Raw genomic sequence first — 18,976 nt, 5'->3', positions numbered from 1 at the left:
GAATGCCTTTCATTTTGACTATAAATGATTGAGATGCAACACCTTAGTTATTTTTTTTACAATAAACCATAAATAGACCTTTGTAGGATGGTACAGCTGGTGCTTCAGAGCTCCATGTCAGTGCAACATGTATTGAACTGAGTGCAATAATAACTTCTGTGCAAAGCTGACCTTTTATTTCAGCTACCTCTACTTCTTACGTGCAATATTCAATATCCAGTCACTTTTTGTAATTTACTCCTTATTTATTTACATTCATTGTACTTACACTGCCATTCATCCTCTTGTGTTTATATACTCTGTAAATATGTTATTTATTCTGTAATTCTGTGTTATCTGTTTTTTTCTCTGTAAATACTGGAAGCATCTAGAACTATAGCAAATTCCTTGTGTGCATCAGCACACTTGGCCAGTAAAACTCATTGTGATTCTGAAATATGAAGTTAATCTTAACAGCATCTCACTACTTTGCTGTAGGCTTTATTCGCTTTATTTTCTAAGCTGCTGTTCAGTTTACACTTCTGAACTTGGGCTTGCCTGCTTCCCTTACTTTACTGCTCAGTTTTTTACGTAATATGAGTAACTGTTGACTCTGCCCAACTACTTGTCCAGGCCATGGCGACATCCCGTCTGGACTACTGCAGCTCTCTCCTGTGTGGCCTTCCCGCCACTGCCATCAAACCTCTGCAGCCGATACAGAATGCTGCTGCACGAGTCTCCTCTCCTCATTTCTCTGGACTGGCCTCCTATAGCTGCCTGAATCAAATTCAAGACCCTGGTTATTGTCTACAAATGCATCAATAGAACTTCTCCCAGCTATTTACGGGTCTTGATCAACTGCTACACCCTACCTAGACCCATTCGCTTGTCTACTTCTGCTCGCTTGGTGGTCGCGCGCACTAAAGGCAAAGCACAGAGGTTCTCGGTTCTGGCTCCGTTGCGGTGGAACGACTTCCCCTTCTCACTCAGAACTGCTGAAACTCTTGTGTACACTCCAGAAGGGTCTGAAATATCACCTCTTCCAGTCTCACTTTGCCCAAGATCTCTCCAGCTCATGTATGGTGTAAATGCTCATGCACCGTAGCTTTATGATCATGCCCAGATAAGCCTTTACACAGTCGCTACTCCTGTATTGTATGTGAATGTTTGCGTACCTAAAAAAAAATGTAGGAATCACGTGATCAGGAATCGTCTATTGAGTTTTATGCACCTACTGTGGTGCGATGAACATCGGTGCCTAAAGTGGAAAGAAACAAAATAACTTCACTTAAGTCTTAAGAATCCCATCATGTCTGCAACTATGTCTCTCTTTCTCCTAGTGCACAAATTGTATTTTCTCTGCGATGTACGTCGCTTTGGAAAAGCGTCTGATAATGATATAATAAATGTAATGTAAACTAATGAAAAACCTTCAGATCTAGGATGGCAACTAATTATTATGAATTTTCAATATGAAACGCCAAACCCCACCCAGAAGCAAAACTTTTAAGAAATTAGTTTGAGACAGATTTAGACAGAACATGTAAAGACAGACTTAGTGTGTGACAAAAAGAAATCCGACTCCGAGTCAGAAGCTTAACAACTTGTCAGGTAATTGGTAGGGCAAAAATATAAACAATACTGCAGAGGAAACACTCACGAATACTAAGGGGCTCGCCCCTTATTATACCAATGATCGACTAACTAAATTTGAACATTCACACCGCCCGCACACAAAGCCGGCATGACCCGGCGGCACCGATGACAGCGGATGATGGTTGATGACGTCATGTCCCCGTCATGTTGTGGGAAAAGTCGCGCGAGATGCGCGCTGCGGTCGCGTCAGGTCACGCACGCACATACGCACATCACGTGATCGGGCTTCAAAGATGGCGGAAGTTCCCTTCCAGAAGTGAGCTGGGACGCGCTGGGAAACAAACATCCGCTGACAGCTTTCAGAAGGTCGGTGAGATACAGTGCAGTAACTCGTTCTGTGCGGACAGCTGGAAGCAGCCGTTCTAGAGCGCGGGCTGGCTGTGTGCGTGGTCTCAGTCAGTGTTATGCGAGAGTTACAATCTTGTGTAGCTACTAGCCCCGCACTGCTGCTGTCTGTCTGAGGCGGCTGTGCAGAGTATCCTCCTCTCTGGCTGTGCCGGCTCGGTAGCCCACCGAGATGGATGGCTCTGCTCGGCTCTGCTCTGGTGTCAGTGGAAGAGCCGTTTGACCAAAGACATTGTTGTGACATGATCGCGCAGGTCGTCGCTTTTCCTGCTGTCATCCTGGCTGGTCACTGGTCTGGTGCCTCTGACTTGGCGGTTTTCCGGTCTGAAGTGAAGGGCTGCACGGCACGAGCCCGCAGACAGGACTCCTCTCTGATGTTTTTCTCCCCTGTCTTTTTATTGCACTCTCTTCTTAATCTTATTATTAACATCATCATCATGCTGTGTCACGTACCGCTCCGAAATGAACGAAGCAAAAGTGAGACGCCGTCTCAGTCAGACGTCTGAGACGGGTTCCGAATACCGGCGGATCGATGTGATATCAGAAGGAACTGCCTCCAGTCCCTCAGTTGAAACTTTACTCACTCTAAACTCTTTATTGGTAAAAATAGCGATTATTTTGACATTAGACACACGACCTGGATGCCCTCCTCTTAAAAATGCTTTTGAAACTATTAAAGACTCGGAGATTGCTGAGCAATCTTTGACACTGTTTTCCATTCAGACCATGTTAGTAGAGAAATGGTTATTTTGTCTTTGTGAACTATCATGGCTATTATGTGCAGACTAGCAGTGATGCAGGTTCATTATGGACGTTTGAATGTCTTGGGGGGTGTCTGTGTGCAGATGTGCGTGTTGAAGGTGATACCTGGAGAATGTCCACGGGATGAGAGTGGAGGTGGACAGGTGCGCTCGGTCAGTCTGCCTCTGTGATCGTCCTCCAAAGGGCACCGCTGAACCGCCTCGGTGCGAATCTGGCCTGGTCTGAAAAAGCGTCCGTCCGCACGCCATTCAGTCCAACGTGTTCTCTCTGCAGGTTTGAGGTCCAGCAAAGGAAGACGCTGCTGTTGCGGTGGCAGAGACGGCTGCTTTCACGACGTGTTTGCAACAACGTGCATTTACATTTATTAACCTGGCAGATGCTGTTCTCCAAAGTAACCTGTGGCTCAGAGTAAATAAAAGTGCACTGGAAAATAGAGGGCTTAGATTTATACACACTATTTACTGTAATTGATAAACTGATGCCTAGGATTAATTTATAAAGGGATTAGGAGCTGGGAAGTGGGTTCACGACCCTTCTTGACTGCTTTAAGGGACACAGCAGTTCCGAGGGAGGGTGGGAATTCATTCCGCCACATTTAGCTCAATACTGAAGACCAGGTCTTTCCTTTTTGTTGTTTTGCTGTCACATGTACATTTTTTTTTTTTTTTCCCCCCTCTTTCAAAATCCTTATTGGTGTCGTATGGGGGCCACCCTTTATCAAACCAGTGTAGTTATGTATTGTTCCTTAGACTTTTTTTTTAACATGCAGAACATTTTGGCTGTGTCATTGTCTGAGGTCATCTTATTTTGTTGCAAAGTTGGTGAGAGAGAGCTTATTGGATGTTTTTAATTTACTCTGTTGGTCTGCAATCCACCGCCACTCCTCTTTTAACCACTTCTGGCATTGCTTTCTTCTCTGCAGACATGTCAGTGACGCGTGGAGCTCAAGTTGAATGATGTCATGTTTGCGTACTGCTGCTTCTTCTGAGTGCATGTCGCACCGTTATCTTTAAATGAAGCTGTTTTTCCTTGGTATTTGCAGGTTAACCTTTTTTTTTGGTCCCTCTCTAAAGTCCTTGCCATTTGTCCAGCAGCTGATGCCACCCTGCAGTCCGTTGTTATACTGTAGCCCTACTACACTTTTACAGTCATCCAGAGGGCTTCTTGTCCCCTGAAGCATTGTCATTTGTCCTAAGTTAATCTGCCGATGTTTCGGAGAAAAGGTGTGGTGCAGAGCCCGTTCTCTTGATGGCGCTTTAGCATCTAGAGCCGGTGATTCTGCACTCTGTCTTGTCATTGACTGTCCAAGTACCAGAGGTTCCTGTTCCTGGAATTTCAGTTTTTGCTCACAAAAAATCTTGCAAGCCATAATGGCAGGTGTAAAAACCGTTAAGTTTTCTGTTGTAATATGTTTCGGAAAATGTTTTTATTCAGTGTTGCAGCTAAAGATTATCTCACCATTTAATACTTTTGTTTCACAGTTAAGTAGAAAGATCCAGAACAATTGTAAAAATATAATTAACATATTTTTCTAGCCTGTTAACAGAATGATTTTTGTTTTGAGTTGGTAATAGAATATGTTTTACAAAGTGCCGTGTCTGGGTATATTTATAAGATGTGTATTAGTAAGTAATTTAAAATGCTGTGGGCTGTTGATCGTAACAGATTACCTTAAGGAATAACTTCCTGATTCACGCTAAAGTCAAATGAGTTTAATCAGCTTTGAGTTCCGTGGCCCATACATATATAAACCAGAGATCTGTGTTTCACACTTCTGAATGAATACTAAAAGCTTCAGAATATGATACTCATGGTGACATTTTAATTTCTCTTAATTTTTACACACCATAAGGTGCCTTTCGGTGTCACTTTCTGTTGCTTTTTCTATTTAAATGAATGCAGGTTATTTTGCTGCCATATTATTGGCAGTCTTAGTGTAAAGTGCCATGCTTAGCCTGAAATAGTTTGTTACTTCACTGGCCTGATCCTGCCAGGTCAGGGTTAGTGTGTCCGTTTAAGACACAGGTACAGTATATTAGTATAGTGCAGGGGGTATGTTTAAAACAGTTGGAGAATCTGTTTTGGTGGAGGTGGTGAGGGAAAACTTTGTAATTGTGAAAACCTTTAATTTGTGTTTCTCTTGTACTTGTGGCTGACGCGTTGCTGCTGTTTTCCTGAGCATGTTTTTCCTTAGATACAGTCTGTTAAAGTGAACTTGCAAGCAGGCGTTTATTCATTCAGGGCTGTTTCACCACTGAGGCAGGACTGTTGCTGTCACCAGAAGAAAAATGTAAAATATCCACATTGTGAGCAGATGTTCCAGCTTTTACCTTAGCAAATTATGCAAAAAATGTTAAGGTCCTTAACTGTAACTCTTATCTGCAGGGTCATTGGGTAACAGGAATGTGAGATCAGGGTAGATAAGGTAAAACACAGGTAGCCAACACCCTGAAAGAAACCAAGCAACATTCATCAACCTTTTGTCTGTAAAATTAGTATGGTTGTAGAATGTACTAAATCTCACCTTTTATTCTTCATTGCATTGCTTTGATGCAGGAAACCTAATGCAACAAAATTCAGGACATCTGCTCTCTTCTTCCTTTGATTTGAGAGTTGTGCTTTTGACCTTATAGAATATGCACCGTTTTTGTCATCTCAGACCATCTGAAGCACTCTTGAAGAGTGGAGGAAAGGAGCACTGAGCGTGCACACGGCACGGTTTCTTTTGAAGGTTATGTTCGTTAAAGTGCTTGCAGGGGAAACTGCCTCTGCTTGTTAGAATTCAGCAGATAGTTCCATGAATATTGATTGGATGCCATCTAATAGGGACGATGTCTTCTCTCCACACATTAAGATTTGTGCTCTCTTGGTGTGTGTCGCAGGTTGGCAGGTTGGCGGCTCTCCCCTATGATGGCCTGCGTTGCAGCCAAGCCCGGCACAGTAAATGGCTGCATAATGAAAGCTCAGCTTCAGATTATTGGTAGGTTTAAGTTCTGCACGCAGAACCTTCAGCCACTAAGGACTGTTCAATTCTCATAGCTTCATGTGTGGAATTGCACCATTTGTTCTCCTTCTTAGTATTTGCATTTGTTAATTACTTTATTTGAGTTTGCTTTCTTAAAAATGCAATGTTTGCACATAATATAAGCAAATTGGCTTGTTCGTTTGGGTCCGCTTCATCAAATTAACCTGGAATCACACAGCCCGTTTTCTTTCACTTGAATCTGGCACCTTTTTGCCAGCAAAGCATTGTAAAATATTAGGGGTTGCAGTGTAAAGAATAGCTGCAAATATTGTGCAGGTGTTTAATCGTACGTCTTTTTTCCTTTACTGAACAGTGTTATCAGCAAAACTGAAAGAAAACAAGAAGAACTGGTTTGGGCCTAGTCCATATGTGGAAGTGGCTGTTGATGGTCAGTCAAAAAAGACAGAGAAATGCAACAACACCAGCAGTCCAAAATGGAAGCAGCCTCTCACAGTGTAAGTACCCACGGTGTGACTGAATTCAAATCCTTTTGGGTCTTTTCAGTTGTAATATGAAGCTGAGTATTGCTTAGTTTAGTGCATAACCTCTTCCTCTGCCATGACCTCGTTTTGAGCCCTCTTTCATAGTGATGCCTGAAAACAAAAACACACCGCACCCTAAAGAGTTGTGTTTGATGCTGCTGACAAAGTAGGAGGTCACAGTTCGGCTGCTGCAGCACAGCATGTTCCCGAGGTCAAGGATTTATTCTAACAAAATATATTTTCATCTGAGTCAAGTGGCTTATTATGAAGACATTCATATTCTGAACCAAGGATAGATGTGATGCATGAATGCCAAAATCCTTTGAGCACACAAAGAATAAATTGGAACCTATCCTTGAAAAGTGCATTAAGTCCATCTTAAATCTGCTGTTGTGATTGATTAATTTGTCAGTTCATGACATAGATGAACTGTGTCTAAAGTGTAACTGTCTCTAAGTGTCTAAAGTGTAATGCAACACATTATTTGTTCCCTGCACAGAATCGTCACTCCTTTCAGCAGATTAATTTTCAAGGTGTGGAGCTACCAGACCCTTAAGGCTGATGTTTTATTAGGAATGGCTGCGTTAGAAGTGAGTGAGACCTTGAAATCCAACAATATGAAAAGTGAGTCCATTTACTTCTCTCTTTGTGTGTTTTGTCTGCACTGCATAATTAAATTTTTTTTTCCCCCTGTTGAATGCTTTAATTTAAGTAACGAGAGGTAAGTGCTATTATGTTGAATTTCGCTAAAAGTGACCACTTGAATGGTTTTTATGGTGAGAGGGTACAGAAGTTGTTTACCCTTGCCTTCTGCTTTTGGAGTGGCGTCACGGGGAGAACATGAAAACTCCACACACCTTGAGCCAGATTCCCACCAGCAATTAGGCAGCAGAACTACCCACTGTGCCACAATGCCAGGGCTTAATTTAAAACATACTTAAAACACTAGCATTAAAAAGTATGTGCTTTTGAATGTTACTGTTCTAAGTATGTTGTGCTCTTCTTATTGTGAAAGCAGATTTTGTTCTTTTTTAGCAACCATTTACAGTTACATAGGTGTGGTTCTCTTTCTAGGGTAGCAATTAAGGCAAACTGATGATCTGCCAACACGAAGAGTCCATTCTTAACATGTGCTGATGGCCATTTGACACAAAGCACTACATTCTTGTGCTGCTTTAGCATGCAGACACTAAATCACAAATGTATTTGCAGCATACAAGCTGAAACATCCATTATATGTATTTATTTAGTGCCAGTTCCATTTGCTGAACAGTTCTGCAGTAACAGATGGCTCATTTGAAATTTTTTGCATTTCAAATATACCTTTCCTATTAAGCTCTTGTAAGTTTTGTTCCCATGCATACTTTCTGGAAGGTTTCGATCTGTATGGGCATAAAATACTTATTTTCCCCTTGCGTTCAGTCTCTGAAGTGGTGCAGACTCTACAGCTCAGCGCAGACAAAGATGAGATTGACATCGTTGGAGATCTATGCGTCTGTCTCGATGGGATGCAGGTTGATCCGGAAGTATTTGCTTCCAGAACTGCCAACAGCCTCAGTAAGTACTACCACACAGACCGACCTGGTGGAGCAATTTCAGTGAAGTGGACTTGGTTTGAGAATGACATTTATTTATACCTGTGTCTAGTGTAATATTGTTTGATCAGAAGTGCAGGTCTGACCCCATTAGTTGTTACTTGTGGAATGACTGGTTTGAAGAGAACTTCAGTGAAATAAGTTGATTGTGTGTTTCCTGAACACCCGAAGAAGGAAGCCGTTCTCACGTTCTCCATCTTTGAATAACAGTGAAAATTTTGATGCTGTTTACATTTTTACAAAAGGTGCTGTTTCAAATGGGGACTCTCAGCAGAATAGTGACCATGTGAGGTATGTGTTTTTTTTTTTTCTTCATTTTAAATGTTTTTTTTTTTTTTAATGCTCCTTTGCTTGTATAAGCTATGAAAGAAGAAAGTGTCTGCTAAATGAATAAATGTAAACAAAACAGACACGTTTACCAGACCTTTAGCTGTTAAAAATCGTACAGGATGACAAACGCGGCTTGTGCGGCATCCTTACATGCAGTTACTAAAGTTCCTCTGAAATCTCACTCATTACAGGACAAGCAGGGACGTGTCACCCTCTGTTGACAGCATTGAGGACAAGGCTTCACCCAGCATCCCAAGGTCCCCCTCTCCCTCGCTGGGAGGCTCCAGGTTGTCACGACCACCCCGGCCCTCTCGCCCTCCTCCACCCACCCCACACAGACCTGCATCATCTTCAGGTATGTATGGTATTGCCCTTTAGTGTTTCTCTTTCTTTTTACATCTATACCAAGCAGTATAGTTGTAGTATTTTTGCTTGAAGTTGCAAATAAGACATTTTCTGTACTTGCTCCTATTCCCCATTTACACTGATACATGTTTTAGTGAATTAAATGTTAAGTACTCTAATCGGGGGTGGCACAGTAGCGTGATGGGTTTGGCTGGTGCCCGTTGTATGGTGGGTCTGGAATTCGAGCCCTGCTTTGGGTGCCTTGCGACGGACTGGTGTCCCATCCTGGGTGTGTCCCCTCCCCCTTAGGCCTTGCGTCCTGTGTTGCCAGGTTAGGCTCCAGTTTGCCCAATTCCGCTTGAGACAAGCTGTTGTTGACGTTGGTTGATTACTCTAATCGAGAGATCAGTAGCAGGCCACCAGGGGGTCAGTTTTATGATCAAAGGTCTAGTTACCTAACCAGTTGTTGAATGCAGCACAGTCTGCAGAGAAACATGACTCATTGCACAAAGGCACCATAAGGAAAATTTGTAATGTATATGTGCATATATATGGGCAGTTTTTTTTTTTTTTTTTAAATAATAAAGACATGGCAGCTGTTCTGTTTCTTCAGTTCCTGTTTACTCATATCTGTGGTTGATCTCTACTCCTCTCTTCTCGGTCACATAACAGATTTTGTGTAGAGAAAGAGATAGACACAGGTGTCTGCCCAAAGTGTCCAGTGAAATGAATTCTACGAGAACACAGCTGCGGTCTGTCTGATGTGTTGCTGTGGGCACTGCATTTCATACCACTGTGTTCATTGATCCTTCCAGTGTGTTTGTAAGCTTTACTTTTCTTGCAGCCTCTGCAAATGGGTCAGTTACCAGTAATGCGACAAACGCAGAGGCCCTGGTGCGTGTGTCCACAGTGGGCAGTTTAGAATCCAGCAATAGCTCTGCAACACACGAGTTGGGGCTGCCTGGAGCCCGGCAGGTGGTCAACACTGCCCCAGCTAGCTCAAGAATCGGTCCCATCAGCACATGCCCGCTGCCCCCAGGGTAAGTCTTTTTTTACTTGGGGAGAATAAGCCATCTTTTCCTGCCGCATGAAGAACACCTAATTAAAGAGCATACATACAGAAGTCTGTCACACTAAGTCACAACTCTGCAGTGAAGTCATATACCCTATGCCAGCATCTGAAGACAGTTTGAAAATTCAGGCCATTCTGTGTTCAGTAGTCACTGATGGAGAGGAAATGGAGGTGATGGGGATGTACAAGTACCTGGGTATGGACTCGGAACGGCAGCGTACAGTGGACCTGCAACATCAAGGCCCTGTACAAAGTAGATTAGGCTCAGATCTGTTAGAGCGTGCGGGTCACTGTTGCAGATGTTCTATCAGTCTGTTGTAGCTGGTGCAGTTCTCTATGCAGCTCTATACTTGGCAATGGTATTTCTGCAGGTGATGTCAGCATATGGAATACGCTAATGAGAAAGGCTGGCTCGCTCCTGGAAGTTAGGCTCGACTCTTTGGAGGAGGTTGTACAGAGAAGAGCTATAAACAAACTCCTGGCCGTCATGGATTGTGACTCTCACCTTCTACGTGCCACCCTGCCTAAATGGGAGAGCACTTTCTGCAATACACTGGTCCAGTTGTGCTGTTCCAAGGATTACTACCTGAGGTCATTTCTGCTAATACCTGTTAGGCTCTATAACATATCCTCTTGGTTTTGAGGTGCTACTGACCTCTTACTGTCCGAGTACTGAACTGTCTAAAAATTTTCTATATTTATCATTTTGCTTATTGTCTGTACTTATCTCAGTGTGATATTTATTCCACTGTCTGTCACTACTTTGTATGTAAGGTGCTGTAGCCTCCTTCTTTGGGATTAATAAGGTTTTTATCTGTCCTGTAAGTTTATTTGTGCTTAATACAGAACATTTTGCTTTTCGTTGTTTTTATTTTTTTAATTAAAATATGGCTGTCATTTTGTCTTAAGAGCTTTTGTTGTTATGCTTATGCCCTTGTCAAGGTGGGAGCAGAGAGTAGATCAGGGTGGCAGGGTGTACTTTGTGGATCACATTGAAAAGCGGACAACGTGGGACAGGCCAGAGCCTCTGCCTACTGGGTAACACTTATTATGCAACTGGCTTACACAGTATAAGCAGACTTTTGTTGTGGCTGTATCGTGGAGTAACATACGTTTAATAAGGCAGATTATTGTTTCAATCTGTATAAATAGAACTGGAACCCCTTCAGATAACTTTCACAGCCTCAGTACTGCTTTTTTATCTTACTGTTAAACTTACTTTTTCAGTTTAATGCCTATTTTTGTGGTGATTTCATTGTTAGTATTGAGCAAGGATAATAGAATAAAAAGCCTTCCTGCAAAATTTCAAGTTGTGCGCTCTTGAGAAAAGTGAAAGTGAACATGGGGATAATGAAGACTCCCATTCTCCAATTTTCCAGTTGGGAAAGACGGGTGGACCCCATGGGCAGAATTTACTATGTGGATCACATCACAAGGACCACGACCTGGCAGAGGCCCACAGTGGAGTCAGTCCGCAACTACGAGGAGTGGCAACTGCAGCGCAGCCAGCTGCAGGGAGCCATGCAGCAGTTCAACCAGAGGTTTATATTCGGGGTAGGTGGCTGCCTCCTGCAGCTGTACGGTCAGTTGTACCTGTATATTTACCTTGGTATAGCAGTAAGGAGTGAACACATCAGTTCTGTTTGCACCAAATGACAACTGCAGTCATATAAAACACATGTGAAGGTTTATGAAGCTATCATGTTACCTTGAAATGTATTTACACTTTTTCATTTAGCTGATGCTCTTCTCCGAAGCGACTTAGTTATTTATCCATTTAGACAGCTGGGTAGTTTAATTGGAGAAATTTAGGCTAACTACCTTGCTCAAGGGTACTACAGTTGAAGGGTGGGATTTGAGTCCATGAGTTATAACTTAATTTGTCTCCAAAATGCTTAAGAGGGAACAACTCTATAAATGATCACTGCTGTAAGTTTAATTTTCCTCATTTACAAGAACAGAAATATATAACTCTAAACTTAGATGAATGTAAAGAACAAGAAAACAAGACCTGTTTATAAAAGAAATTAGCAAAGGCAGGCAAAGTGTCAAAATGTACTGCATGCTTGTTTTCTTATTTATTTTTTATTTATTGAAGCTTCAGGATCAAATTCCGGCTTTGTCTAATAAAGAGTTTGATCCGCTAGGACCTCTGCCACATGGATGGGGTAATAAAAGCTTTTATTAAACTCACAAATCTGTTTTGTGTTGAACAAAATACTGATAGGTGTTTTTAAAATACTTAATATTTTGTACATTTCAGTCGAGTACTCGTATAGTAATTTTGTTACTGTATATACTTTTTGTACATCAGGGCACTGTTTTCTTTACCCAAAATTGGATGTTAGCAGAGTAAGATTATGGAAAGGTCATAACATTTGTACGTTTTTCTTTCTCAAAGAAAAAAGGACGGACACCAATGGCAGAGTGTACTTTGTTCACCACCCCACACGAAGTACTCAGTGGGAGGACCCCCGCACTCAAGGGTAAGTATTCTGGATAAGAACATGCACATTTAACATCAGGGTTGTCAGTTCAAGTCCTGTAATGGGTCCTGCTGTCTTACTCTTGAGAAAAGTCCTTAACCTGAAAACTTCCAGCTCTGTACCAATCCCTTAGAAACTAGACTTGAGCAGTTAAGTATTAACAATGTTAACAATAATTCAGCAATTTTACTATTATCCTTTTTAGATCTAAATTGTGGCTGAGTTGAAAAGGAACCCCTGCAAAAGCCTTTGCTCTGACATGTTGTTTAGTTTCATGATAGATTGTCACCTTACTGGAAAGGGCATTTCTGACTGGAGTTGAAGATTTGGAAGTTATGGGCATGATAGATAATGGGTCCTGCATTGCAGGTTGTTAAATGAGAAACCGTTACCTGAAGGCTGGGAAATGAGATTCACTGTTGAAGGAATTCCCTACTTTGTCGATCACAACCGCAAAACCACTACGTACATCGATCCTCGAACTGGAAAATCGTCCCTGTGAGTCTCAGTACTATTAGTATTTTACTTCAGCCTTTATGTACTGTGTTGTCATCTTTATTGTGTTTACGATTGTCCAGTGTGGTGTTAATTTGAATCTTTGATTTTAAAAGGTGGTTGTTGGGTAGTGCATCTGTATATGTTCTGTTGTAGTTGATTTTCGATCATTTTTGTTCTTGGTTAATGTTTGCATTGTGTACTGTGATGAATTTGATCAGACATTGTGATGTAAAGTATGCCCTGTGATATTTGTCATTCAGTCCGATATGCTTAGTGTAATTTTAACTGTAGCTGGTTACTAACTAAGTTTCTTTGGACAAATGTCTGTAAAATGTATTAATTCAGGGCATAAATAGCCATATTTTAATAGGTTCTACTAGTAGAAGCACTGTTTTCCCTGCTTTCTTGGACTTCTCTACTAAAGATTGACATTTTTTAAATACTTAAATCTTTTGTATGTCTTAACTGTTCATTTGATCTCTGTTCTAGTGAAAATGGGCCCCAGATCACCTATGTACGAGACTTCAAGGCCAAAGTGCAGTACTTCAGATTCTGGTGTCAGGTGTGTATCCAGTTCCAAAGATAGTGACAGGCGTACTTGGTGTCGCTGCCCGAGTGTCGCATAAAATCCAGCATGCAGCAAGTCCTTGGATTACATACTCAGGATCTCCATCTCAAAAGTTAAGTCTTTTACACTGTGTGATGAGGGGCAGATGAAGCATGGAATAGGGACACAGTGGAACATGGGAGTGTTTACATCCCATATGGAGCCTCCTGTGGTGTAACTTTATGAACATGGACTGGTTTGGCCTCTTTTGCTTCCTTGAGCAGTCCAAGCTTTGCTTCTTCATCTCTTGCTGGGCCACAGTGTTAATAACACACTTTAAATTGTCCCCTTTATCTCTCCTTGCCCTGCTTACCCAGGATAAGCACTTGTTTTTTCAAGCTTGTTGTTGTATTCATGTGTATTTTATATGACTAACAGAAGTCTTGGATGTCATTTAGTTGCATTAGGTTTAATTTGTATGAAATAGTGCTATCTTAGTGTGTTAGTGAGAAATGGTGAGCTTTAACTGATGACTAATTTTTTAAAAAATATTTTATTTGCAGCAATTGTCAATGCCCCAGCATATAAAGATCACCGTCAGCCGCAAAACATTGTTTGAAGATTCATTCCAGCAAGTTAGTATATGTTTACCAATGAAGCATGAAATAATTTTGTAGACTAGACTTGTTTAATCTGCTTTTTTTCTCTGTAGATAATTAGATTGGTTTCTTATTTAAATAGCTTTTTGGTTTATGTGTGTTTGCGTTGATGTGGAGACATTCACTGCTGCTTGCACTTTGTACGGTGGGTTTCACCACTTTTTGCCAAGAGTAAATTAGAGCAGCATGGTGTTTAAAGTTGCTGTACTCTGAAAAATATTTAAAAATTTTAGATAATGAGCTTTAATTCACAAGATCTTCGACGAAGGCTGTGGGTCATTTTCCCAGGAGAGGAAGGCCTGGATTATGGGGGTGTGGCCAGGTAAGTTTCTTTCTTTCTTCCCCCTCTCACTCAGAACTGCAGAAACTCTGTCTACACTCAAGAAGGATCTGAAAACTCACCTTTTCCGGACTCAGTTCACCCATGATCTCTCAAGCTCATGTATGGTGTAAATGTTCATGCACCGTAACTTTATCGTCATCCCCAGATAAGCTTTTACACAGCCGCTACTCCTGTATTGTATGTAAATGTTTGTGCACCTTTTTAATTAAAAAATGTAGGAAGGTGATCAGGATTAGTCTAGCCTGAGTTTTATGCACCTACTTGTGCGATGAACATCGGTGCATAAAGTGAAAAGAAACTAAGTTTACTTAACAGTCACATGTCTGCAGCTATGTCTCTTTCTCCTGATGTAATGCACAAATTGTAATTTCTATGAGATGTACATCGCTTTGGAGAATAGTGTCTGCTAAATGTAATAGGTTTAATTATAGCAGAACCATAAGTTTGCTTTCGTTCAGCTACATTTTTTCCATCATCATTGTTCACAGAGAAAAACAATTCTTCCACTTTCTTTTCATCAAATATTAGTACATGTTTTGTTTTTTTTTCTCTGTATTCAGCTCACTCAGACACATCTGGGGTAAGGCCTTTCAGAAAAGAAACGAATCCTAGTGAATACAGCTGCTGTTTTAATCTTTGCAGGGAGTGGTTTTTCCTGCTGTCCCATGAGGTATTGAATCCTATGTACTGCCTCTTTGAGTATGCAGGCAAGGACAATTACTGCCTGCAAATTAATCCGGCCTCCTATATTAACCCAGACCACCTCAAATACTTCAAGTTCATTGGACGCTTCATCGCCATGGTGGGTTTCCTTTTCCCCTCCCTTGGATTGTTTATAAAGCAGGTTCTTATTTTTCCAAACATTTGTTGTGAGGAACCTCTGATAATAGGTATTATGTTTCTCTGTTCAGTGTTTTAGTTTTGCTTGTTCTTTTATGTTTTCAGGCATTGTTTCATGGGAAATTCATTGACACGGGGTTCTCGCTGCCTTTCTATAAGCGTATTTTAAACAAACCACTTGCTTTAAAAGATCTAGAATCTATTGATCCTGAATTCTACAATTCCCTCATTTGGATCAAGTAAGCTCTGTTAAGATACTTTTTGATATTTTATTAAATTGTTTTTATGGGCATCAGCACTGTCATATTTTTCACCAGAACCTTGATAGGAAAAATTCTGCACAATTTTTTTTGTATTTTAGAGAGAACAATATTGAAGAGTGTGGACTTGAAATGTTCTTCTCTGTGGATAAAGAAATCTTGGGTGAAGTCACAACGCATGAACTAAAACCAAATGGGAGCAATATTTTAGTCACAGAAGAAAACAAAGAAGAATACATCAGGTACATATCCAAAAAACACTGGAAGAGGTTTGAACAAACCAATGTGGAGATATTTATTCAGCTGTTTTGCAGCCTACCTTCCTTTTAATGTTAATTCATGTTCTCATCTGGCTAATGTATGAAAACTAATGCTTTTTGCATTTCTCAACTAGAGTTGTTTTTTTTTTTTTCTTTTTTTTTTTTCCTTAGAGTGGTAGTTGGAAGGAGACCAGTTGTTTTTCCTCTGTATCCTGTAGGCTTGTAGCTGAGTGGAGGCTGTCTAGGGGTGTTGAAGAACAGACTCAGGCTTTCTTTGAAGGCTTCAATGAAGTGCTTCCGCAGCAGTACCTGCAATATTTTGATGCAAAGGAATTAGAAGTGAGTCTGTGATCCTGAGTAAAAGATTGTGTAATTTTGTGGAGCAGCTGTTGTCCTGCATACATAAGATAATTTAAATGGCCCCATGACAGCAGTAAAAAAGTAAGGTCTCAGCAGGTCAAGATGGAGACCACCAGGATGAATTCTTATTATTTCCATGTATGTATATTTATCTTCTAAAGGTGATGTTGTGTGGGATGCAAGAGATAGACCTCGTGGACTGGCAGAGGAACACCATATACCGGCATTATGCTAGAAGCAGCAAACAAATCGTGTGGTTTTGGCAAGTATGTACCACCTGTGGTAATTTTAAGAAATTCAACAAAGAAAAATCACTCGGTCCCAGAAGATTAGCGATATGGGTTTTCTGTAAGAACAAGAAAAGAATATGGTCGCTTTTTTTTTTTTTTTTGCACTTAAACATTAAGCAGTCTGGATGCATTTCTCTTTTTTAATATTTCAGAAAAATACAACTGCTGATACACAAACAGCCACTTGCTGATACTTTTGCATATGATTAGTAAATATTTCATTTGATGCATGGTTAATAAACAGTTAACGAAAAATATCAACTATCGACAGGTATTTCTCACCTCAAGAATAACAAACACAATGATTCTGTTGAAAATGTTATATTTGCACATTTAAAATGTTGCTTTGCAGTTCATTAAGGAAATGGATAATGAAAAACGAATGAGGTTGCTGCAATTTGTCACTGGGACCTGTCGTCTGCCAGTTGGAGGTTTCGCTGACCTGATGGGTAAGCGTTGTGGTAGGATGCAATCTTTCTCTGCCCTTCCTGAGAGCTTGAAAAGATTTTGCTCAGTTCATGTGTAAGTGCCTGTAATCCTGAACCTGTTTTCTTAAGGTTTTGCTTAAATGTCCACCTGCTTTTTTTCCCCAGGGAGCAATGGTCCACAGAAGTTCTGCATTGAGAAAGTTGGAAAAGAAAATTGGTTGCCAAGAAGTCACACTTGGCAAGTTAATTTCTAAGATATTAAAACATTTTTTCTTTGTGTACTTTTTATTGCTTATAGTCTCAAATTGCATTTGATCTATCTGATTGTAGCACAAAGAGAAGATCTGTTAGAGAAAAACGTAGTGTTTAGTTTTGCAACTTAAATCCTCAGTTTTGCCCTGTTGTACTTTGATATATATTCTTATTTGCACTTGTGTTGTTTTTTAATATTAGCTTTAATCGGCTGGATCTGCCTCCCTACAAAAGCTATGAGCAGCTGAAAGAGAAGCTGATGTTTGCTATTGAAGAAACTGAAGGCTTTGGACAAGAGTAGTGGAGAGAGGAGTGGCAACTTTTTCTACCAAGCAACAGTAGATCTGAGGGTCACTTGGTCCTTTGCCTTGTGGTGTTCTCTGTGATGCATTGTCCATGTTTGTAGTTTCTGTATGAGCAGTCGCTGTGCAGAGTTGTTTATGCGGATAGTCACTTAGAGAATTTGCCTCTCCGATGGCCTGGCTTGCGCTCAAATGCTCAGAAAGTGCTTTCCCAGGTTCAAGTCTCATTTGTATAGCGTGGATGAGTCCAGGTTAAGCTATGCAAATATGTTTGAAACAGAAGGAAAGCAGGTTCTGATATTTTAGTTTCCCTGCTTCCAGTGTTCCACATACTTTGATTTTCCAGTTCATAAACAATATACACACACAGCAAAAGGTTTGTTCAGTATTGAACAGAGACTGAACTATGCACTATAAACTCCTCAGTCCCATTTGTTCCTTCAACCATGTTGTCTTGAAGTAGCTACTTCGGCAGAATGAGGAGTCACATGTAAAAATGCCCTGCTGACACTGTATTTTGTGTAGAGTTTTTTTCCTCCATAGCTTACAATGTTATATTTTTCTATTTCAGACAGTGCCTGCAAATACTGTATTTGTATTAGATGTTACATGTGTAAATGTCTACACATTTAAAGAGTTGTAAATCATTTGTTATTTTTGTAGCAAACTTTTGGTGACTGAGATTTGCTGAAATTTTATTTAGTCAAATTTTATTTCTTACTATGCTAATTTTGCTCTTAAATATAAACGTAATTTATTTAAATCAAGAAAAATAATGGTGAACAAAAAAAATTTGCAGCTTAATCTATCAGGTGGATATCTGAATTCTCATGAGGATAATGTTCTTGTGCACAAAAACTGCACTTTTAACAAATCTAATTTTATTTTTAGTTTGAAAATGCTTTCATGGAAGTATAATGCAGTTGAAATACACTGAGTCGTCAACTTATGAGCACAATTGGGACTGGAAGTCTGTTCGTATCTCAATTTGTGTATAAATTGAAAGTCTCACTTTTACCACTATGCCACAATCAATAAAAGATGAATATCTTTTAATAATATCTAGTCCCACAATTTATTCAAATTTTAGTAGCTGTAAAAACATCAGATAAAGCTATAATGTTAATTTGCTGTAAGACTTTCTTTATTCTGTTTTCATGGACTGAATATGCAGGGTTACTGTGTGTTCTAGAACCTATCCTAGAAATGTAGGGTGTACATATGCAGGGCGCACTGTGGCCAGGATTCCAGTCCATTGCAGGATTTATCTTTTAAATGCATAATAATAAACATACCTTAGTTTACTTGCTGGGTATGTTGTGTAATAGTTTTGGATATAACAAATACACAGTTTTCTCCATTATCAACTTTGAGCTAAATTAAAGCAAAGTCAAAATGACTAATATTCCACAAACTCCTACTCCGTTTCTGATTGTTGATGGATTTGATCTATTTATCTTGTGCAATGTTCGGTGTCTTTTGTCTTGATTAGAAACCCTCAGGAACATCAGACAACAGTTGTAAACACTGTGGAGTTGAGTTCAATCAATCCAATCCCACACTCCTGTTTGGGTGTGCTTTGCTGGGAAGTAATGGTGGGGTATGGAAATGCACGTTTTTTTTTTTTTTTTTGTCCCACCGTAAACAAAAAAGAAACAAATTGGCAAGTGAAGAAAATAAACGTTCAAATGTTTGAAAATTACCAACTCAAATTTTTTAAACATAGAGACAAAATGTAATTTATTTTGAGCTTCAAATTGTAAGATTTATGTATGCTTTATAATTGTTATTCATTCTGAGAGTTGTATTGGTTCAAGAGAAGTAAAACAGCTTTGTAAAATCACAAACTCTTTAATGTAA

General features: G+C 40.2%; 1 protein-coding gene across 4 annotated transcripts; it reads left to right on the top strand.

Moving 5' to 3' along the window:
• The first annotated feature begins 1,861 nt into the window (after window positions 1-1,861).
• itcha (itchy E3 ubiquitin protein ligase a) lies at window positions 1,862-17,758 on the top strand. Of its 4 annotated transcripts, none has more exons than XM_018726030.2 (24): window positions 1,862-1,941; window positions 5,625-5,722; window positions 6,081-6,222; window positions 6,749-6,873; window positions 7,672-7,806; window positions 8,090-8,135; window positions 8,366-8,529; window positions 9,364-9,559; window positions 10,534-10,629; window positions 10,971-11,145; window positions 11,690-11,759; window positions 11,993-12,077; window positions 12,447-12,575; window positions 13,065-13,137; window positions 13,686-13,757; window positions 14,015-14,103; window positions 14,767-14,926; window positions 15,070-15,203; window positions 15,326-15,466; window positions 15,703-15,823; window positions 16,006-16,110; window positions 16,487-16,583; window positions 16,728-16,800; window positions 17,016-17,758. In XM_018726030.2, exons 2-24 carry the CDS (start codon window positions 5,650-5,652, stop codon window positions 17,113-17,115), a joined length of 2,601 nt encoding a protein of 866 aa, XP_018581546.1. In that variant the 5' UTR covers window positions 1,862-1,941; window positions 5,625-5,649; the 3' UTR covers window positions 17,116-17,758. The 4 variants fall into 4 exon arrangements, with proteins under 4 accessions (XP_018581546.1, XP_018581545.1, XP_018581548.1 ...); XM_018726029.2 differs by lacking the exon at window positions 1,862-1,941 and adding an exon at window positions 3,662-3,784; XM_018726032.1 differs by lacking the exons at window positions 1,862-1,941; window positions 16,006-16,110; window positions 16,487-16,583; window positions 16,728-16,800; window positions 17,016-17,758 and adding an exon at window positions 3,662-3,784 and having other exon boundaries at window positions 15,656-15,785.
• The last annotated feature ends 1,218 nt before the right edge of the window (window positions 17,759-18,976 follow it).

Source organism: Scleropages formosus, chromosome 22 (assembly GCF_900964775.1).
Source record: "Scleropages formosus chromosome 22, fSclFor1.1, whole genome shotgun sequence".
Lineage (NCBI taxonomy): Eukaryota > Metazoa > Chordata > Actinopteri > Osteoglossiformes > Osteoglossidae > Scleropages > Scleropages formosus.
This window is presented reverse-complemented; position numbering and strand designations above follow the sequence as displayed.

Excerpts from the sequence above, each read along its gene's own strand:
- itcha (XM_018726029.2), top strand. The coding sequence starts at position 3,756 with ATGAAGCTGTTTTTCCTTGGTATTTGCAG. Across the intron at positions 3,785-5,624 it reads TTTTTCCTTGGTATTTGCAG|GTTGGCAGGTTGGCGGCTCT; the intron begins GTTAACCTTTTT and ends TGTGTGTCGCAG. Across the intron at positions 15,824-16,005 it reads TTGATGCAAAGGAATTAGAA|GTGATGTTGTGTGGGATGCA; the intron begins GTGAGTCTGTGA and ends TATCTTCTAAAG.